Source organism: Neofelis nebulosa, chromosome 1 (genome assembly GCF_028018385.1).
Source record: "Neofelis nebulosa isolate mNeoNeb1 chromosome 1, mNeoNeb1.pri, whole genome shotgun sequence".
Classification (NCBI taxonomy): Eukaryota; Metazoa; Chordata; class Mammalia; order Carnivora; family Felidae; genus Neofelis; species Neofelis nebulosa.
The window spans coordinates 192180288-192204001 of record NC_080782.1 but is presented as its reverse complement, the minus strand read 5'-3'; the positions used below and the strand labels follow the sequence as shown (position 1 = coordinate 192204001).

The window sequence follows — 23714 nt, the reverse complement described above, 5'->3', positions numbered from 1 at the left end:
AGTCATCCACACTTAAATCATCAAAACTGTCACTGGCCTATCTCCTGTATTTCTCTTATTCAATAGTCATCATAGTGATTTTGAGGGATCTGGATGCTGATCGAGAAAAAAAATATGACCACTGGGGGGCAGTTGCACACTCCGAGCCTTATTTGGATGGTGCTTTGACGGGTTTGCCTGGGGAGCCAGTCACTCTGGGCATAAAACTTTCCAAAACAACTGCACAGGAGCTGCCATTCAGAAGGGAAGGAGGGCAAGGGAACTCTGAAAGAAAAGGAGATTCACAGAGGGGGCTTTCCTGTCCAGGTGATGCCCTCAGCAGCATGGCCGCAGGGGTTTGGGGTCCTTTATGGCTCTCAAAGTTGGATAATATGGGTGCACAAATAATCACAACACAAGATCAGCTATGGTATCATAAGAAAAGCATCAACATTCTCTGGGAGCTCTGATGTGGTGGGGAAAGCTTCTAGAAGGGGGTTCAGGGAAAAGGTCCTGAAAGAGGTGTGGCATTTGGGGGAAAGAGAGGAGTTACATAATACTAAGTTTTCAAGCCCAGGGTGATTTTAAGTGTAGTGATGCCACCGATCAGTACAGGAAGAAACAGGAGCAGAATGGGATACACAATTGGTCTTAAGAGGCTGTCATTGATTTGAGCAGGTACAGTCTGGGATCCTGAAAGGATATATTTGTGGAGGTAATTACCGAACAGTGAGAAATGAGGGAGGTGCTCAGGTAAGAGGTTGGTGCCAGAGATCCAGGTTTGGGAATGATTGCAGAGATTTTCAATATGGTATCTTCCAAGTGAAGTTACCTATGGAGAAAATACTAAATTTGAAGACAATGAAAGTGGAACCTTGATGTGTGTCTACACATAAGGGGTTGAGGGAGGAACCAGAAAATGAGACTGTAACTAGTGCAATTACATGGTAAAGATGAAGTGTAATACGAGGTTGGTTGTGGCGAGCCAGAGTGAATGGATACATTCTACATCCAAAATCAATCATCCTTCAAAGTCTGGTATGAATCTTACTTCCACCACATACCCTTCTCAGCCCACGAGGTTGTTTTTGTCATCTGAATTCAGAAAGCTTATTGTCTGCAATTCTCACTTGGCAATTAATTGTGCATGACCTTAGAACATTACTTATTTTCATGGTGTACTTAGCTAGATGGCATCGTCTTATAATTTTTTGAGTCATCCATATGACTTCATCCATAGTAACTTATCAATAAGTACATATTGATAAATGTAATATTTCTCAGTAACTACAAAATAGGGGCTTCCCTCAACCCATTATCATATTTATCTTTTTGTTGTTAGGCTTTATTCTATATGCTTAAATTATGAGGACTGTATATATGTGTGTGTGTGTTTATATATATAATATATAGCTTATATTATATTAATTATATATATATATAGTGTGTGTGTGTGTGTGTGTGTATATATATATATATATATATATATATATATTATACATATATAATCTCCCCTCACTTCCCCTGTCTGTATCTGTGTCTCTGTGTCTGTGTCTGTCTCTCTGTCTTTCCAAAACAATTGTTGATCTCTGACTAAATGCTAGGAGCTCACTTTGCTAAAAGCCAGGAATACAGAGATGTGTAAGACCTAGTCCCAATTTCAAGAAAGACAAAGTGTATAAGGAAGTCAGTTTGAGCCAGGAGTACTAAACATGAAGACTGGCCCTAGTTAAGAGTGAGTCCTTGAGGGTATGATAAACACAGAAGTTGCAATAGCCACAAAATATGTGGACCAAGGAGAGGGAGACAGTAGAGAATGTGTTCGAGGTATAGTAGGATTAAAAGAGATGCTTAAGGTAAACCTTAAAGAGTAAGCAAGAGAAAGCTAGGTACAGAGATGAGGTAGGGGTGGAACCATTCCAAGAAGAAAGGAGAGGAGGGGCAAATGTTCTAATACCAGAGAGCATGGTGTGTGTGTCCGTGTGTGTATGTTTGTGTGTGTGTGTGTGTGTGTGTGTGTGTGTGTGTATAGAACGATGGGACTTCTATCCAAGAAGCATTCTCTGCATTCTTCTTTATCAGTTATGTTTAGTCATAGCAGGAAATCTAGTAATTACAAATTCAATGTCATTTCAAAAAATGTCTAGATAACCATTTATAGATATACATTTATAATTTGTGATAAGCTTAGGTACCTTTTCAGAATATCATGTTTCTTTTTTGTGTTAATGCTTTGCTATTGTGTAATTTGAGCTCTGGCTGTGCTTGAGATTGTGATATATATCATAGAAAGTACAACTGTCATCGCTGTGGATAATTATTAGGTAAGAGCCAGTGAAGTCTGCCTTTCCCACTTTCTGCTTTTTGAATATGAATCAGAAAGCAATTTGTTAGCAATCGCTAGTGTATGCCTTCAGTTTTCAAGTTGTTAAACTTTTCCTCATTTTTGAGTCCTTCACAAGATCGATAAGATAACCTTTGCCAGCCTTGAGCCAGGGCATGGATAATAGACTCCATTCATGGGAGATATTCAGTCACATCATGATGAAATATGGACACAGCATTTCTAGGAAGTTGATGTTGAAGTTACTTCCAATTTCAGAACCAACTGTTCAATGTTTGTATTCTGTTTATGATACATTCAAGTGTTCCTATGTTTTTATGTGACTAAGAGAGCCCGTGGTTAAATGGCATGTGGAGCTCATTTAAGAAACTTACTGAAGCTGAATTAAGGTAGTTTCTGAACAGACAATAAGAATGTTTATGATGTTACCCATTATGGCGATTCAGGACCACCGATGAAGCCAATTCCACCACCACCACCACTACCAAAACACCAATCTGGTTTTTTCTGGAATTGTTTCAGGAGACAGAGAAGAAAATACATAGCTTCCGATAAAATTAAAATAGTGGAAACACACCTAAGAAATTTCCCTAGGAAATTACCACATAGTTAAATGCTTGCTATGTACTTTTATAATTTCTCATCTGTATTTGTTCAACCTCTTCTTCAGTGGTTTTTTATTGTCAGTGCGTTGATCGGTAGAGTTGAAGGAGGAAAGAAAATCCTGATTGAGATGTGAGTTGCCATGGCAACTACAGTTATATTTTTCTGTGTGTAACTATAAATGGTAAAATGTAACCCTTCTAATTATACTGCTACATTTTTAACTCTATTGGTACCAGACCCTCTGCAAAGTTTGTTGTCATGGTAAATTAAATCTATATGTTTCATTTGTATCCCAACAAAAGTCTTTATTTTAATTAGAATCTGTTTTGCAAAAATTAAGATTCTAAAACTCTTAGTAAAATATCAAACTACAGTGATTTTAAAATCTAATCTGAATGCCTACAAATAGCCCTTCTGGACATTCAAAATAATGAAATGTTAACCTGAATCAAGGTTTATTATTTTTGAAGTGTGTCATTTGAATAGAATGAAAAGAAAGCAAATTAAAAATGTGCCAGTGGAGGGCTTAAGCTTTATTTAGCAGAAAGTTGCTTTTTCCTCAGTCCTATGAAGTCAACATAGACAGGCTCTGCTCTCCTAATGCTAGTTTTCAGTAACTCATGCATTCAAACAACAACCATCAAAGACATCCCTGCTCCCCACCTCCCATCCAGATTCACCACCCCTGCTCCCTTGGAGCCCCTGTTGCCTCTATTGCTGCCCCAGGTTGCTCCTTGAACTATGATGAAGCGGCAAACCCTCAGACTCAGAAGCAGGAGCAAGGAAAAAGCTGTGAGAATCAGGATACTGAGGGGCAAGGGCCCTGCCGAAACCATCACCCTCCAGGTTACAGCTCCCTCTGTCCCAGCCATAAAAACAGTTTGATTTTTTTAAAAAAGTGATTTCACCCTGTAGTAGTATTGTCTGAAGGTCTATCAAATAGAGATTGTAAATCTCACCTCTAAAAGCATGAAAATTCTGAGAGATTAAAGGGGCTGTCTGTGGCGATTCAAATCTTAGTGTCAATTACATAAATCATGTTTTTTTCCTGGTAAAACTGAGCAGAATTGGGACAGGCTGAGGGATGGTGGCTTGAATTTCATGAATAGGGGATGGCTTTGGAGGAAGAAGACTGGGAGGGAGAGAGTCCTAGGTGTGGTATAGTGTAAGTGACAGGAGCATACTGTGACATAGACTAGGCTTCCAAGAACGTAGGAGGAGGGTAGTGGGAAAAGTGGGTGAGGGGTGTGTGCAAGGGCCCACATTTTACTTAAGAGTGTCTGCACACTTGGGGGCACTGCTTTGTCCTCTGATCTTTCTTCTTCCTCTGTCAGAAATAGACGGAATATTAGATACATGGAATCACAGTATGTATAGCCTTTTGAATATGGCTCTTTCACTTAGCACAATGGATGTGGGGTTCATCCATGCTGTTCCGTGTATCAGTAGCTTATTCCTTTTCATTGCTGAGTAGTATTCCATTATTTCGAGCTATACAGTTCATTTACCCATTCAACTGGTGAAGGAAATTCAGGTTGTTTTCATAGGCTCTAAGAGTTCACATATAGGTTTTCGTGTGTACCTATTTCTTGGTGTGTGGGATTGCTAGGTCATATGGTAAGCATTTGTTTAACTTTATAAGAAACTTCTGAGCAGTTTTTATTTTTTTATTTATTTATTTAAAACAATTTTTTTTTTAACGTTTATTTATTTTTGAGACAGAGAGAGACAGAGCATGAACGGGGGAGGGTCAGAGAGAGGGAGACACAGAATCTGAAACAGGCTCCAGGCTCTGAGCCGTCAGCACAGAGCCCGACGCGGGGCTCGAACCCACGGACAGTGAGATCATGACCTGAGCCGAAGTCGGACACTTAGCCAACTGAGCCACCCAGGCGCCCCTGAGCAGTTTTTAAAGTGACTATTCTATTTTGCACCCCACCAGCAACACACGAGAGTTCAAGTTGTTTCACTTCCTTAACATTACTTAGTACTGTCAGCTTTTATTTTTTATTTTTTTAAATTTTTTTTCAACGTTTTTTATTTATTTTTGGGACAGAGAGAGACAGAGCATGAACGGGGGAGGGGCAGAGAGAGAGGGAGACACAGAATCGGAAACAGGCTCCAGGCTCCGAGCCATCAGCCCAGAGCCCGACGCGGGGCTCGAACTCACGGACCGCGAGATCGTGACCTGGCTGAAGTCGGACGCTCAACCGACTGCGCCACCCAGGCGCCCCAGTACTGTCAGCTTTTAAAAGAATTATTTTAGCCATTCTGATATGTGTGGAGTGCATCTCATCCTGGCTGTAATTTGCATTTCCCTAAAGACTAGTGATGTCAAGAATCTTCTCATTCGTTTATTTGTCGTCTGTACATCTGGTTAAATATCTGCTCAAATCGTTGGCCTATTTTTTCAATGGGTGGTTTGTTTCCTTACCGTATATTTGCGAGTTTTAAAAACTTATGTACTGCTTACAAGTCCTAAGTCAGATATGTGATTTGCATGTATTTTTCTCCCAATGTGGCTTGGGAGAAAAATCCTTCTCTTAACAATGTATTTTTGCAGAGCAAAAGTTTTTATTTAATGAAGTCCGGTTTATCAAGTTATTGTTATTTTTTTAATAAACTGTGCTGTCGGTGTCATATCTGAGAGCCCTCTGCCTAACCCACAGCCACAAAGATTTTTCTTCTAAGAGTTTTATACTTGTATGTTTTATACACAGGTCTATGATTCATTTTAAATAGATTTTTTTTTTGAGAGACAGTGAGAGTGAGAGCAAGAGAGCGAGAGAGCGAGAGAGCGTGCGCACGAGAGAGCATGCACAAGCAGGGGAAGGACAGAAGGAGAGGGAGAGAGAGAATCTTAAGCAAGCCCCATGCTCAGTGCAGAGCCCGACATGGGGCTTGATCTCACCACTGTGAGATCATGATCTGAGCCAAAATCAAGAGTCAGATGCTTAACTGACTGAACCACTCAGGGGGCCCCTGGAGTAGACTCTTTTTCAATGCTAAAAAATTTTAGAACTTCACCTGATAGTAATTGGACTGTTCTTATTATGTCTTTGAGAAAATATCTAGGGACCAAAAGTTGCTATGAATTTAACAATACTTAAAATTTCTGTCTCTTTGTGTCTATTGGCTAAAGTTTACATATTTTCTTATAGAGCAATTAAATTATGTTAATTTAAATTGTATTAACCACAACCACATCTACATACATTTGGAAAGTGCAGTATATCAATGTGCAAGGTGCTTAGTCTATAGCAAGTACTTGGGGCTTGGTGGAATTAAGGATGCCTTGTAATAACTCTGCCTTCCCACAGTCATGTAGTGGTTTGCCAGCCACAGATCTGGACAGATCTTCTCCTTTTGTAGATAAAGACGCAGAGGTTCAGAGAATCAGCCCTCTTTCTAGGGTCCAACTGAGTTAGTGGCAAAGCTAGTCTAAAACGTAGGTCTCTGGAATTTTGAGGAAGGTGCATGCTCTATTGCTGTGTTATGGTTTCTTGAAATGGCCCCTGGCCACTAGGAAGTGAGACTTCATTATAGTAATCATTCTTTTGAACATGTGCCTTATGTTCTTATAAGCTCTTTGAGATCAGGGACCACATCTTTTCTAGCTTTTGAATGCCCAGTTTTGCTCATATGTTGCTATGTGTCCTAATATTAAAGCTGGGGCATTTGTGGAATAAATGCTTGTTGAGCTAATGACTCCTTCCTTGGGCAAGAAAGTAATGCATGACAACATATTGCTATTAGATTTTCACTGGGAATACTGGTGTATTGGTATTGGTCTGATCCAGTATGATCTAGAGAATAACACATGAGATTCAACATCAGAAAAACTAAGCTGAAACCCTGGCTGGCTGAACTACGTACTAGCACCGTGACGTAGGGCAGATTACTTAACCTTTGGGACTCATCGAAAAGCAAAACAAAACAAAACAAAACAAAACAAAACAAAACAAAAAACAAAACATACTCCATGAGATAGATGTATGAATGGAATAAAATAATGCTTGTGAGAGCTTGACCAAGTTAGTATGGTACTGAAACTCAAAAACTAGAAGTTCCATCTCCTTTGTCACTTTGTGGGAATAAAAATTCAGTGTGTGAAAAACAAAGCCTAAGCATGATGGAAGTTGAAAACAAAACTCACAGTTAAATGTTAGAGTCGATTATTCTTGTTTCAATCTAGGCATGTGCTGTAGTAATGAAATGCTTTTCACGAGAGTGTGCAGACAGAAGTCCCAGAGCCAGGCATGTTTTGCAAAAAAGCCATGATGAAGAGAAGTGATTTTTGTAGCAGCACAAGAAAAAGAAGTAATATAAACTGCTTCATGATGTCATTTCTATTAGCTCTGGCCTTCGGGCTCATCTGCAAGTTTTCCCATTTCTTATGAAAGCTGTCTTTTTTATTCCCAGAAGTTATTCCTTACAATTATAGTCACTCATGTGGTGGCATGGATCCTGCAAAGGTCTTGTCGGCTTGAAGGAAAGACGGGGTAGAGCCAGGGGTCAACTTATCCAAGCTTAAATATTGCATCTCACAGTGGTATTCAAAGAGGATCATTCCACATGCATGTCTCTTGTTTCCTTCTCTTCAAAACATTCTGGGCCACAGCTTCCTGCCTCGCTCTTGCATTTTAATCCCCTGGCTTGGCATTACATCAAGCTCCTGGCATGGCATGAATGACTTCTCTCATTGCCCCTAAGGGCTTGGGTTCTGTCATCTGTGGCTGTCATTGCGGAGATGCAAATGAAAGCTTCTTTGAGGTGAATCGAAGTCAATGTGGCATTGCCTAGCCCCAGCCCAGCAGGGCTCTAAATGCAGCACCTTCCGAAATAAATATTCCCCTCTGTTTTTCTTGGCCTTCACAACTGCACACCCACCTTTTCTTTCCAGGGTAGTCCCCAAACCATATCTGTACCGTGTACTACTTCCGTATCCATACCTGCTTCCCAGATATACCCAGTCAATATCACCTGCCTCTTTGAGGGCTTAGCCATTCTAACATGGAGGAACTTTAGCTTTTCATCAGTGTGATTCTGGCATAGGCAAACTTTGGCACCATTCTATTTCTCCTTTTTGTAATCCTCCTTTTCATCTTTTTATCTCTCTCCTGCCTGTTCTCAGACATCCAGTGTCCTGTGCAGACTTACTATTTCCCAGGACTGACCACCTTCTTACCCCTTTCATCTACCCCTGGAAGAAAAGCATATAATCAGTGAATCCACCCAGGTACACTAAAGACACGTTATCACTTGTGATATCCCATTATCCCCAACACAGGGATATTTTTTGAAAAAAGAAGGTTATGGCATTTCATATAAAATAATATCTAATTATAAAATCTAACACTAAACCAGAATGGGGAGACTATTTTTTTAGGTAAATTGTTTTTCAGGTTTTAAAACCTAAACAGGTTTTAAACGTTTCAAGCTGCCCTTCAGTTCTCATTTCCTTCCTCAACAAATAGAAATGCATCCAATCATCCCCTCTTTCAACACATCTGTATTGGGCACCTAAATCATACACAATCCTAGTATTTAGGATATAACTATACTTCTAAGAACTTTCAGCCCAGTATGGAGACAGAAAATTATGTGTAATCCAGAACAGTGTGGTATGGGCCTAAAGAGGGTATGCTGTGGGGAGACATAGGGATGTATCCAGCACGGGTTTGGGTGCCACAAGGGACAGTAATGACTAAGCCAAGTCTGTGGCTACAGGAAGAAGTATCCAGGGGAAAGGGAGAAGCAGGTAGTCCAGAGAACAGAGAGAATATGGTGATGGGGTGGTTAGGAGTGCAAGGGTTAGGAGTGCAACACCTACAGTGTTGGGTTTATGTGGGGTAACAAAAGCCACAGCACTAGGTGTATAGTGAGCACTTACAGTGAGCCAGGCAGTGCTCGAATTCTTTGCAGGCCCTTCTCCTGGGTTCAATGCCACCATCAACACAAGGAGCAGGCGACTGACCATACTCTGTGCACTGCCCATCACCCAGACAATCACTAACACATCACACTCTGCTGAGAAAGATTTAGGACTGATTGCATCACCTCCTCCATCTCTATGGCCACAGATCCCCATGAGAAGCTCGGTCTGATCATTTCTTGTCACCTTGAGTAGCCCCACAGAGCTCTGTCCATCACTGACCCTGACCCAAACTAGCAGCAGCCTAAGCACTCAAACCTTCCACAGTACCTCCCTGGATGTGTCATCTATTACCATCAAAACTGGCTGCTCTGCAGTCTTGTCTTTGAATAGCACTCATCTGTTCGTTGAGCTCTTCCAGAAGACTCTGCTTCCATGGGGTCCAGAAGAAGAGGAGAGGTCCTGTTTGCTCTTCATTGCTACTTCCTATCAATGTTAGCTTTCTCCTCCCTAAAGATCCCCTATCTTCCTTGAAATTATGGCATCATGAGCTTCTCTTCATCATTGCAGTCAATTGAAGGTCTCAGAGTCACTCACCACCCCTCTTTCAAGATTCTGGCACCAGGCTCATGGTCTCTGTCACACCTGCCTCCTGCCATAATGCTTGGTGATTTTCAAACCCATGTGGAGGATCCTTCCCCCAACTGGCCTCTCACTTTCTTGATCTCCTCTCCAATATTCTTGTCCTTTGCCCTACCTCAGCTATCCATACATCTTGCCTTTGTAAGTAACCATATGCATTTCAAAGTTTTTCCATTCTGCTTCTACTTTGTCTCTACTCCATTCAGCCCATTCTCTCCAGTCCTCTGATTCTAGAAATTTCTCAGCCTCAGCCCCACCAATCACCAATCCACTGATTTTTCACATTGCCTCTACCCTCATATCCTCTGTTCCCTCCATGTCCATCTCAGATCCCACAATCCTTCCTTATAATCACTTCCTCATACCCCCCTTCCCTTCCTTTGCCCTCATTCTCTTTGTTGCACTCACTTGGCTGAAGTATAAGCTTAGTTAAATCCACCTCTCTGTTTCACCTTTTCTGCCCCCTAAGCAGCTGAATATGGCAAGAGAAAACAATGGCAGCTAGTTTTATTTTAATTCAATGGCCATGAACCTCCATTGAGCTACTGGTGTTGCCCAGGGATCCCTAGGATATCATGGGGGGGGGGGGGATTTATGGAGCCAAACTTCCTGGTTCAGATTCCTCCCTCTACCACTTACTAGCTGTATCATTAGGGATATTTATCTTCACTTTCTGAGCCTCAGTCTTCTCATTTATAAGGTAGAAAGAAGAATGATACTTATCTCTGGGATCACAGTGAGGATTAAATGAGAGAGCTCTCTGTGTTTCCATCTATGACCAACCAATCATCTCACTTGTGTCTCAGGTACCCTTACTTCTCAAGTCTCATTGTTTTCTTCTCACTCTGCTGCACCATCAAATTTCACTCCTTCACTGGGTCATTCTCGTCGCTATGTATGCAAACTCTAGTAACCTTCCTTGACCTATCAACCTTCAGGAAGCCACCCATTTCTCTGCAAAACACCTCTGTCTCCTATTTTCTCTTAAATACACTCCTATAAAGTTGTTTTTCATTACTGCTCCATCAAAACTGCTCTCATCAGCGTTACCAGTGAGCACAATCTTGCCAAAACCATGGAAACTTCCCCATCCTTGTTTTATTTGATCTGTCCATTGCATTTGGTATGGCCAGTTCCTCCCTGCTTGAGACTTCCCTCACTTGACTTCTGGGGCACTACACCTTCCTGTTTCTCTTCTTTTCTCTTTGGCCACTTCTCCTTGGACTCTTTTGCTGTTTCCTTCTCATACCCTTGACATCTAAATATTGCAGGGCTGAACCCTGAGCCCTCTCTGTTTCTTCATTTACACTGAGTCTCTTGGTGATCTCGTCCAGTTTCAAGTGTCAAATGGCATCTCTAAGTTGATGATGCCCATATTTATATGCTCTTCCTCCAATATCCTCGTGGCTCATTTTATCATTTCCTTTAGGTCTTGGCTCAAATTTCACTTCACAGAGAGGCCTTCCCATTTTATATAAAATGGTGTTCTTGCACCATCAGTCTATATATTATATTCTCTTACTCTGTTTTATTTTCTTCATCTGTCATATATTTATTTGTGCATTGAAAGCCTTTTGAGAAGAGAGAAATTATCACTTTGTAGAATGCCTTGTACATAGAAAGCTACCAATACATGTTTATTAAATAAAAGCATAATCTCATTCATCCCTGACAACACCCCAGCAACCTTATGAGAAGGGTTATTATAGATGAAGAGATGGAATCAAGTTAGCCCATTATCATACAGCAGGCATGTATCTGGAGACAGCTGGACTCCAGAGCCTACATGCTCACCTAGCATGCTACAGAAGCCAGAGGGGTACCTGGAGTCTGGATCACAAGGGTACTTTTACTAGGTATGGAATTGATCTTGAAGATAATAGGGAGCTACTGGAGTGGTAGTGGTGGGGGTTGGGGGGTGACATGCCCTGGGTAAGGTGCTGACTCCATCCAAAATATGTACATACTTGCCTGTCTGCAATTTCTGGGTCATCGAATCATGCTGGCTCAGAAGCCGCCTTGGCTCTGGGTTGGAAAGTTTAGGCTGACAGCATATGTATGCTTTGCTAGCAGCAAACTGGCCTGTGCTGGCAATATTTAAGCCAGATTTAGTTAAGAGCTTTGAGTCAACTTTTTCTTGATGTCTGTAAAACTGAAAACCTTTCTTGCTGTTTCCATAGCAGCCTGATGGTTGACATAATTCCTAAAGAAGATTATATGTTAATGCCCAAGAATGATTTACTACACTCATGGGCTGCTGACCCAAAATGCCACAACTTGAGCTAGATCGTCTAGGAAATATTAAGCTTTTAAAAGGACATTATATTTCAAACTATAGTAAAACAGGATGAGGTTTCCAAAAATCTGATTAAATGAACTTTTAAAATGCCTGTAATTTAAATATTTGACTCCTCTAAAGTTTAGCGCGGTATAGATTCTGGCCTTTCATCTACCTCATGCCAGGGGGGTGAGGCAGTTGTAAGATGCACAAGCTATTTCCATATAGGCAATAAATACATTTGGTTAATAGATGCTAAAATTTGCAATGTTTCCATGGTGAAAGGAACTGCTGTTTTCTGTTTTAAAGGGAACCAACTGTTCGCCCTCCAATACCTCCAAAGCCCGTTTCTCCTGTTTCATCTCCTAACCAGCAGAGACGGGAGAATAGGTGAGACCTGGCATTCCAGAATTTCTTGGCCAAAAGAAGCAGTTATAGAAATGAAAGCAAATGAATTGTGACCTGTTTTGTGCAAAGCATGGGTATGTTTCGTGCACACATTCACTGAAGAAGCACTTGTAAAGCTTTTCTAGTTTTCTATTTGCCGACACAAATATGTATTTATGTTTGCCTTTGAATACTTATGGCCATTTCCCATCTTATCGAAATACACTTTCAAGATAGAAGCTGAAGTATTATACATGAATACATATATAAATACATATATAATGACATATATAAATACACAGAAACTATACATATGTTTTTTTACTGAAAACATATATATATATAATATATATGTATTATCTATATATACAGTTTATATTTACTCCTAGTTAAATTTCCCATTAAAAGCTACATTTTCTGATAAAAGATGTTCTTCAACTTTGTGTTACTACTCAAGCTCTCCCTTATGTTAGAAATACTTTTGGGTAGCTCCTTAGTCTTGTGTTAGCTAAGGAATTTGCAATTTATTTCAAACCAATTACGTTTTTAAAAATGTTCTGATTAACCTGTCTCCAAATAAAAAAACAAAAACAGACTTGCTTTTCCATTTTGAATCTCTGACAGTCTATAATTAATACTTACAAACAAATTCAGAGATCTGAAAGTTTTCCCATGTGTTTATGTTAAACTGTTTAAAAGTCTCAGGCTGTTTTTTAAGATGTGCATTGCACATTTCCGTTATTATTGTGAGATTTAAAAAAAAATGTTATTTCACTGAAGACTGACTACATTAGATCCACTTGATTGCCTGCCTTTGATTCTTTTGTATTTTTGCATTTTGATGGTGATTTTTGTTGACAACATGAAAGAAAATTCCAGAACTATTCTTCAGAAAGCGGGTAACTTCAGATAGAAAATGCTGACTGGGCAGCAGGGCTAAGTAGCATTAGGTGTTCAGCCTATTGAGTTAAAAAACTATGTCTGAATTTCTGTTCAGTGAAACTTCACAAGATCTTTGAAATTTTGTCCTTAAGATGAGAAGATAATTTTTTCCCTTTTAATGAGCCAGGAGAATACCTCTTCATTGAATTAATTAAAAATATAGACCATTTATAACTTTTTATTTGTGCAATGGTTATAATTATACTCTTAAAACAACTTCTTAAGCTTTCTAACTTACATTATTTTTCCTTTTATAGTATTGACCAATTAAATCTGAATTTGAATAAGATTTTTTTACGGGACCTTAAATAAATTGCCTTTAGTACTATCTGAATTCTAATCTAAAATCAGCAACTCTAGAACAGTGAGCTTGTATAGACTCAAAAAAATCTAAATTTCACGGGAATTGGTCTAATCCATTTTTACTACTTTAATTTCTTTCTTCTCCCAATGATCTTAAAAATAAAATTAGGACAACTTGCATGTTTTAAACCCTCATTACTTTAATCACAGCAAGATGATTTTAATGAAAGAATATGAAAGGGAAGTGTTTCCTATGTAATTAACACATGTCCTCAGGAGTACAAAAAATAGTTGAATATAGTTTCTTGAGAACAAGCAAGAATGTTTAAGTAGGTCAATCAGATACTTAGGAAAATAACAGAGAAAAACCTTATATCATATCTTGTGACAGAACCTAACTTCATAAGCTTTTATTCTATCAACTCAATGTGATCATTCTCAACGTGGTGGGCCTGTTGGAAATTTAAAATATTTCCTATCTTATCTGAGCAAATATATTTCTCGATCGTATTCAAATGAGGTAAGTCTTTAAGAAAAAAAAAATCATTCCTTTGCTGCCTAATAATAAAAACGATTCTTAAGAGATAAGTATGAAAATGCTTTATTGATGATTGGAGACTAAAATAAAATGAACATAAACATATTTAGAACAGATATTTCTGGATATATCTAGTGGTTAAAAATGTATTAAAGGAGACAGGCTAAATTGCAAAAGTATTATATTGGACCCCAGATTTTCACATAGGAAATGGTTGAGTTATAGCCAAACGAAAGAGTAAGATAAAGTTTGTTATCTCAAGTAGTTATTGCTCCAACACACTGTGATATTTTTGAACATAAATGTTTTCTTAAAAATTTATATTTAACAGAAAAGTGTTTTCTTATCTAACAGACATTATCTTTAACTTTGAAAATATAGGCAGATATGTCCACCTAAACCAGGTGTATATACAGAAGCCAACAGATCTGCTGAAAGAAATATAAGGTACAATGATCTCTATCTCTATCTATGTAATTGTAGAAATGATGAAGTTTGCTTTATTAGCATACTTAAAGTACAAGACAATTAATAATTAAATAGACAAAATCGGTTTTCCAGCTGGCTTTGAGATAGTGGGTAATAAATATTTTTATATGCACCTACAGAATTTTATTCCTTTTTTTTTCTATCCCAAGCTTTACATTAGGGAAACAACCAAAGCTGTCTGAACATGATAACAGAATAAAATCAAACCCCTTAAGAAAGGAAAACACCTCTCTGTTCCCAGCACTTGTCCCAAGGTCTGTGATATAGTTGTATTGATGTTTATTTATTTATTTATTTATTTTAATTAATTTTTTATTTTTAAAATTTACATCCAAATTAGTTAGCATATAGTGCAACAATGATTTCAGGAGTAGATTCCTTAGTGCCCCTTACCGATTTAGCCCATCCCCCCTCCCACCACCCCTCCAGTAACCCTCTGTTTGTTCTCCATATTTATGAGTCTCTTCTGTTGTGTCTCCCTCCCTGTTTTTATATTATTTTGTTTCCCTTCCCTTATGTTCATCTGTTTTGTCTCTTAAAGTCCTCATATGAGTGAAGTCCTATGATTTTTGTCTTTCTCTGACTAATTTCACTTAGCATAATACCCTCCAGTTCTATCCAAGTAATTGCAAATGGCAAGATTTCATTCTTTTTGATTGCCAAGTAATACTCCATTGTATATATATACCACTTCTTCTTTATCCATTCATCCATGGATGGACATTTGGTCTCTTTCCATACTTTGGCCACTGTTGATAGTGCTGCTATAAACATGGGGGTGCATGTGTCCCTTCGAAACAGCACATCTGTATCCCTTGGATAAATGCCTAGTAGCGCAATTGCTGGGTCGTAGGGTAGTTCTATTTTTAGTTTTTTAATTTTTTTTTCAACGTTTTTTATTTATTTTTGGGACAGAGAGAGACAGAGCATGAACGGGGGAGGGGCAGAGAGAGAGGGAGACACAGAATCGGAAACAGGCTCCAGGCTCCCAGCCATCAGCCCAGAGCCTGACGCGGGGCTCGAACTCACGGACCGCGAGATCGTGACCTGGCTGAAGTCGGACGCTTAACCGACTGCGCCACCCAGGCGCCCCCTATTTTTAGTTTTTTGAGGAACCTCCATACTGTTTTCCAGAGTGGCTGCACCAGCTTGCATTCCCAGATGTTTATTTTTTTAAGTTGACTTATTTATTTTTGAGAGAAAGGGAGTGAGAGAGGGAAGGAGGGGGGAGAGGCAGAGAGAGAGAGGGAGAGAGATTCCCCAGCAGGCACTGTCAGCACAGATCCCAATGCAGGGCTTGAACCCACAGACTGTGAGATCATGACCCAAGCCAAAACCAAGTGTCAGAAGCTTAACTAACTAGGCCACCCAGGTGCCCCTAGTTGTGTTGTTTAAATGAATAGGTGGAAATATAGTTATTTGACTGAACTAGTTCTGCAAAGGCTTTGCTAGTATTGGCTGCAAAATAAGGCCATATCCAGCTCCACTCACATCAACAGGAAAAGACTCACAAATTGTATTGATCTTTGGGTAAGGTTTCCTCATGACAGTCCTGATTTATGCCTCTTGTCTTGCACATCCCATCTAGTTTAGTATTTATTGTGGTTATATTGTTTTTATATTTTTATTTTTTAGAAAAAACACTATTTTTGAAATTAGTTTTGAATGATGCCATTTTATAGATTTATCAATATGATAGACCATTTTTTTTATTATGGTAAAAAACATAATAGTAAGTTTATCATCTTATCCATTGTGACAACCAATGTTTCAAAGTTCAAAACTTACATACTTTTTTTTTTATTATTATCTCCCTTGACTCTCAGAAGAGTCCCAGTTTGAAACATACATCACATGGATACCTTACCTTTGGGGAGAATCACCTTTTCCTTCCACTTAGTAACTTAAGTATAACTGTATCTCAGCATTGCCCAAGCTGTGTCCCATGTACCACAAGACGTCAATGCATGTTCTGTGAAAGAAGGGTTTAATGGCCAACACATTTAGGAGACACAATTAAACAGTTCTCTACCACAGGATGGGGCGCCTGGGTGGCTTGGTCGGTTGAGTGTCCGACTTCGGCTCAGGTCATGATCTCACAGTCCGTGAGTTCCAGCCCCGCGTCGGGCTCTGTGCTGACAGCTCAGAGCCTGGAACCTGTTTCAGATTCTGTGTCTCCCTCTCTCTGTGACCCTCCCCCGTTCGTGCTCTGTCTCTCTCTGTCTCAAAAATAAATAAAAAAACGTTTTAAAAAAAACAGTTCTCTACCACAGGACTTCTCAGAAATTTTAATGTGTTTACACATATTCCGAATCTCTGAAAGTTGGTTATATTTCCCAAATTTACTTGACTGCAAAATTCTTTCTTCATAGAACCCTATTAACCTTCTATAAAACACTGTCTTGAAAATCTTAAATACAGGGACACCAGTAAGCATTTTCCCTTTTTATGATCTTTTTATGATCTAGGGACACCAGTGTGGATTCAAATACTCTATGTGTCAGGTGATTCCTCCTACCCTATAGTTTAAAATATACTTTCTTTCCCTTTGGAAGCCTAAGAAGACAGATACTTTGACTGCATGTGAGGGACTAATTAATCATCTGGACATGTTGCTTAATGCTCTTTGGCTGTAGTTGAAAAACCTCTGAACACACTTCTGTGTTCACTTGTGCAGTTAACCATACTTTCTTTTCCATTTCCTTTTTTAAAGGAAATGTGGGAGAAGCCAATGTGTTTAGGAGACACTGTAGTTATTTCAGTGAGCATTAGATGCCAGAGCCAATGTCCAGTGAAATGACTGGTGTTTTGTGTGTGTGTATGTGTGTGTGTGTGTGTGAGAGTGTGTGTGTGTGTGTGTGTGTGTATGATATCTATCATATCAGCCCTATATCATGAGCTGGTATGATAGAACAATTTCATTATGCAGTTAAAGTCAGTAACTCCTGAACACATGGACTATTGTTTACTGAAAACGTAAGAATTTCTAGCTACTTCAAATATAGCTCTACTGTCATTGACTTGTGTTTATTTTTCATCATTTGAAGGAGTCAGGATCTCGAGAACATAGTCAAAGTGGCCACTTCACTTCAGAAAACTAACAGGGGGTAAGAGCTCAGAGCTTTGAGCTTATGTTTTTCTTCTTTTTTAATGTTTCAAAAAAGGCTTAACCGGTTCCTTTAAAAGTTCCAAATATAAACAAAATTCCAATGCTATTTGTATAATTTAAAAGAAGAAAGAGTCCGTCTCTCTAAGTAAGTGTCCCTGAAAAATGGGCAACACTGACATTTATGGATACTTTTCTTCTGCTTTGTCTTTTGGTGACTGTACTCATCCTTGTCACCTCTGCTGTCTGTGGTTTTGACCTTGTTCCAAGTCCTCGTCCTGTATTTATGTTGCTGGCTCAGATCTCAACTTCTCTGCCTTCCCAGCACCCTCATTTAGAGTGTCCTAGGCTACATTTACCTTCCTTCCCAAATGCACTATTTCCTGACTTCTTTCTGTTCTTTCCTTCAGCCAAGCTCACCTTTCTGGAATCGTTCTTCATTCTTCCATGTCTTTCCCCTTAATGTAGTGTCACGCATATATGCATTAAATGTCTAAAATTCTCTTCATACTCACATGGCCTCACCCCAGTTCAAACCGTCATGGGCACCATCATAAGTTAGAGTAGCTACCCAGATTTACTTACGTTCCCTCAGTCTCTTCTCCCCTAAACCATCACTGCCACTTCTTAAAATTCTGCTTGAACAACTACTTCACTGGCTCCCCCTTGCCCGTTCAATTACCTATAACCTTTGCTAACCTGGTTCCAACCTAATGTTCCAGAGTTATTTCTGACTTTGCCCTCACATTTACCCTACACGAAATAGCAAATTAAACCACTTGCTTTCTGAAGTTTCCAGACATTGTGCCTTTGTTTATGCCATCCCACCTACATAGCAGCCTTTCCCGGCCTCAAGGCCACCATATCAATCCATCCAAGTCCTACGTATTTTTCAAGATCTAGATCAGATATCACTTCTTCTGTGAAGTCTTCACAGAATGATCCAGTGAGATCATTCCAGTGACTTCTATTAATCTAAGCTATTTGAATCCCCTATTTATGTGTTATAACAACTAATCATAATTGATGTTGTTTCATGGTATCTATGTCAGCATCTCACCCTCTCTGTCATCTCTTCAGTTTCTTAGAGCAGATGTTTTGTTTTATTCACCGTAAGTCATTTGCAGTGTCTAACAGGAATCTTTCATGCAATGTAGGTACTTATATAATAGATTATGGTAAATAATGAATGAAAAGTGGGAGACCTGGAGTATAAAAATTCCATATTTTAAATGCCATGCCTACAAAAATTCTCATTGCTTGGTGGAAGTCAGCAATGCAATGCTGAGTGTGATTGGGGACCATGGTCTCAGTCAAAAGAACTGAAGAGAAGAAACAGAGGTGACACATTGCTCTTCTGTACACAAAACTAATTGGAGCTCTGCATCCAGGTGGGGACTCCAGAAAGTATCCTGAATGTTTCACTTCCACCTTCTCTTGTCTGAGTGCCTAGATCTCTAATTCTATTTACTTTACTTTTATGAGGTAATATTTTGTTTTTAAGAGAGATTGGACAGTGTTTTGGTGAGTGGTGGGGATGTTTGAGAGGGAGATATGTGAGTGATGCTGAAGGGAAGTTATGGTTTGGCACAAAGAGAAACACTGGGAACTACTGTCAGTCTTGTCCCCTCCCTAGGCACGATGCACGCAATCTGCAGAAAGATGTGTTCTTTGCAGGGAGAAGTCACTGCTCTGGAAGCATTCCTCCAAGGGGAATGTCTGTTGGATTGACATACCCAAGGACCATTACTATGGGCCATCTGTAGGGACTAGAATTAGCTTCATTCACCTGAGCTGCTCTTTGTGATATTCCTTCGTGAAGTGGACTGTCACTCCTATCTGATTAAGAGCATTTAATTTCTTGCACATGCAATGGTGAAATTTAATATTCAAAGCTTTTATCAATGTAAGGTCACTTTAAAAGCCCAACTTCTTTCTTCAGAATATTATCTCCATTTTATTTAATTTGCCACAGATTGTCTTCTCATGATTTATGCCAATTTTTTTGTGATAAACGTGAGCAACCCCAGATTCTGATAATCACATTGTTGTGACTCACATTAGCCAGAAAGATCTGGGGCTACAATTTTATAGGATTCTTAGGTTTGTTCTTATCCTGGGAGATATGGAGAGAGTCATACCCTCAGAGGTAGAAGGTGGGATTTAAAGCAAGAAACAGCAGTGGGGCATTGTGTCAGGGATAGAATGTTAATTCTTGTCAGGGTCAGCAACTTTTGTATTTCAGTATTTATCCTCAGCCTTCAATCCTGCCACTGAATATGTAACATTATTTGAAACGTTTCATTTATGTGATGGCTGCTAATGTAACATGTTTTAGGGTCACTGAGAGGACTTGCCCAGTGGCTATTCTGGCAGTGCGTGGTGCCAGGCACCTTCAAAGCACATGAATGACTCAGAACTATACTTCTCTAGCCTGAGCCAAAGTCTTGATGTCTCTGAAAGCTGTTTAAAAAATAAATATAGCAAGTATTTATTAAATGAAAAATTTAATAGACTGGGAACTGTTTGTTATAATGGCCAAAATTAATTGAAAGTTTATGACTTGCCAGACAGCATGCTACAAACTTTATACTCATTATTAGCTCATTGATTCTTTTCTCAGGTGAATACAATTTGTATTGTTGGACAGATGGAAAAATTGAGGCAACAACAGATTAGGTAACACACCCAGAGTCACCAACCAGTAAGTGGTGAATCCTGGATTGGGATCCAGGTACCCCTGACATGGGACGCTGAGTATGTAACTACCGAGTTACTTGGCCCCATGGCTTCCTGGTCAGTACCAGTGATGACTCAAGAGGAACATTGAGAAAGTGTGGAAAATGTGTGATTCTAGAGCAGGAAGAAGGAAAAACCATGATTTGTGATCTAAAACTGGAAGGCAAGAGAAATGGAGGCAAAGTGGTGACAGAAATATTGAAGAGAGACCATGCTGTGAGGAGCAAACAGGAACAAGAAACCCACTGAGGCTGCCTTCCTGGGGGAAAGACCTGAGCTCAGGTGGCTCTAAGGGATATTCTAGAACCCAGGGGCTTAGCTTAAAGAGGTTGTTTGTTCCTCAAGAAACAGCCAGAAAGTTGCAGTTCTCAAAAGCAGAAACAAGATAGCAAATTTAGTGGACTTGAAATGAGATAGGAGCACAATTCAAGAAAGCAGCCAGACTTACGGATGAACAGGTGTTTTCCGATAGCTACTTTGTACAGGTACATTATGCAAATGTATAGAATCTGTAACTAGTCAATGTACATATATTTGTTGATTCAGTCAAAAACCTGTATTAAGTATTTATTGTATAAAGGACACGGTATTAAAGACTGAAGAGAATCCACTGTAAAATACAGTTCTAAATTTTAAGTGGAGCGCGCGCGCGCGTGTGTGTGTGTGTGTGTGTGTGAAAGAGAGAGAGATGTAGGAGCAGAAACATTATCATGAGACAAGTGTGCAGTTGTTACATTACCAAATATAGTAGTCTAAGTGTCATAAAGGAGATGAACAAAAACAAAATGCAGCAAAGTTTCTAAAAATGTAGAGGACTCTATTCCTTTGGAGGCCTGGGAAATATGTCTTGGAGAAAGGTATTTGAAAGAGCCTTGAAGGATAAACAAGATTTTCATAGAGGAAAAAGGTGGGGCCTGTGTTGTATTCCAGAGAACTAACCAAAACAGGGGTTTAAGGTGGACCGGCCCTTTGACTCTGAACAGGCTTTTACTGATGTGAGATTTTTTTTTGTTTTGGTTTTTCTTCCAAAAGTGAAGAATTGGATAATATCATCAAAATGAACAAAAGCTTGAATAGGTAAGATTTGAAAACATCCAAATTTTGTTCTATTACTGAATTGCATATTGTGACTTCTTATGTCTCTTTAGTATTTGAGCACAAGGACCCACATATGGGGCTAATTAAAAGTGGCCTACAAATCTTGAATAAAAAGCTTTCAGGCGTCACTACCAATGAAAGGCTATTCCAATCTAAAAAGACTAATATTAAGGTGTCTTTGATTTTCATACTCTGTTTAGTGAGGCAGTTATATAAAACCACAGTTCTCTTCCTGAAATATTAGTATGCAGGCAGCATTTAGTTTGGTCACTCAGTGCTTTCAGTTTTATGCTTTACAAAAGCCACTTATTATCTTGGTTAACTTTATCTCCTTAATTTTAAATCATTTATAATTGCTCACTTTAAAAATTATAATAATTGAGGTTTGTGTTGGAAGTGAGTGCAGTTTTTGCTATCTCTCTGTTCCTTTGCCCACCAACATACTAAATGGGTAGGAATCAGAGAAAAAGAGAAACTAGGCAAATGTCAAAGGAGCTCATTGATCAGAGAGATGTGGTTTTCATACCCTGTTATGACAATATGATCTTATGATTGACTATCAACAACTCATTTAAGTTTGCTTCTATTCAGTTTATTCATTTATAAAAAGAGAGGGTATTCGATCAAGGATCACAGACTCCATGGCCTCCCAGGGCAGAAGGGACCTGACTGTATGAAACATAGGGCAATGCCCTGTCCAAGGACTCCAGCTGTTTCTCAGCTGCTGACAGGCCCAGTGTTGCAGACCATTCTCAGGATATCTTGAAAATCCAGGTTTCGATGTGTCATGGCCATCTTTGTAAACATTGGCTCACATTAAAAACAAAACGCTCTTGGGGCACCTGGGTGGCTCAGTTGGTTGAGCGTCCGACTTGGGCTCAGGTCATGATCTCGCTGTGCTGACAGCTCAGAGCCTGGAGCCTGCTTCGGATTCTGTGTCTTCCTCTCTCTCTTCCCCTCCCCCACTCACACTGTCTCTCTCTCCTTCAAAAATAAATAAACATTAAAAAAAAAATTTTTTTTAAACAAAATGCTCTGAATCCAAACAACATGTCATGGATCTACTATGTGTGGATCCCCAGTTTGTATCTTCTATCTTATTTTTCCCTAAGGTCCACTGCAATTTAAATTTTGAGTCTTTGGGGCGCCTGGGTGGCGCAGTGGGTTAAGCGTCCGACTTCAGCCAGGTCACGATCTCGCGGTCCGTGAGTTCGAGCCCCGCGTCAGGCTCTGGGCTGATGGCTGGGAGCCTGGAGCCTGTTTCCGATTCTGTGTCTCCCTCTCTCTCTGCCCCTCCCCCGTTCATGCTCTGTCTCTCTCTGTCCCAAAAGAAAAACAAAAAAAAAATTAAAAAAAAAAATTTTGAGTCTTTGAAAATACCTATTTGGAATAAACCAATTTCAAGAATTGTGTCTCATCGTTCGCAACCAGCTACTATTTCCTGTCTATAACTGACCTCTATATAGGAATATAAACTGGTCTATATTTCTTTAGAGTTAAGTATGTATTATTACCACTGACAAGGTTTTTTATTAATACATTTAAAGAAATCAAGGTCTTGACAGTCTCTTCAGAGCAAATCCTAAGGCAGATCAAACAGAGAAAAGGTAAGTGCAGCTGTCCCTAACCTGAAAATATGGTCTCCCAGATTCCTTGCTGTGTTCTTTCAGACATTAGCTGGAAGGGAGTTGTATCCTCTGGCATGGAAATGTACTAGCAGATGGGGTAGTGCTCTCTGTGTTGTACATTAAGCTCAGACATAATTGCCCAGAAGGATTTCTGCTCTTCCATTCAATAAGAGTAAATGAGCAATTCGTGAAGAATGTTTATGGTATCCAACCTTTTAAGATACCACAAAATTTTATTTCAATATGTAGTCTTTTTTATTTGAGTTTCTTTGTGTTTACAGAGCCAAGAGCCTTGAAAATCTCATTTTTATGAGTACCCGAACAGACAAAGATGACAAAGGGTAAGATTTGACTGAGACTCTTACAGGCCTCTTTGATTGAGTCCTAGACTATATACCATCCTGGGTTCAGCCTCTGGCTCAAGACAAGGCAGGCTGGTGGAACAGGCCCTCCCTGGATGGGGGTGAGGAGATGGGTGGATATCTTGGTGGTGGCTCTGCCACCAACATCCGTCTGGATGACCCTGGGCAAGTCACTTAACCTCTGGAACCACTGTGTCCTCCTCCCAAGATGAAGGGCATGACCTAGATGATCTCCAAGTTCCCTTTTGTATCTAAAAATGAAAAAAAAAACTCTAGCTGGCTGTTACAACTAGTGGACTGGCTTATGAAATAAACATATTTACTGTAAGATGTTTTGATGCTGGGAGCACAGCCTCTCATCACTGAAGTCTTTATGATGTTCTAAGGCACTTTTCAGT

General features: G+C 39.5%; 1 protein-coding gene across 15 annotated transcripts in view; it reads left to right on the top strand.

Annotated features, from left to right (window-relative positions):
* SCEL (sciellin) overlaps positions 1-23714 on the top strand; it is a 319097-nt gene that overhangs the window by 243389 nt on the left and 51994 nt on the right. For all 15 annotated transcript variants that reach the window (XM_058682414.1, XM_058682406.1, XM_058682392.1 and 12 more), the window contains 6 exons: positions 12034-12114; positions 14276-14341; positions 17431-17490; positions 21261-21305; positions 22874-22933; positions 23236-23295. In XM_058682414.1, the coding sequence (XP_058538397.1) occupies positions 12034-12114; positions 14276-14341; positions 17431-17490; positions 21261-21305; positions 22874-22933; positions 23236-23295 (372 nt within the window). The remainder of the gene's footprint in view (positions 1-12033; positions 12115-14275; positions 14342-17430; positions 17491-21260; positions 21306-22873; positions 22934-23235; positions 23296-23714) is intronic.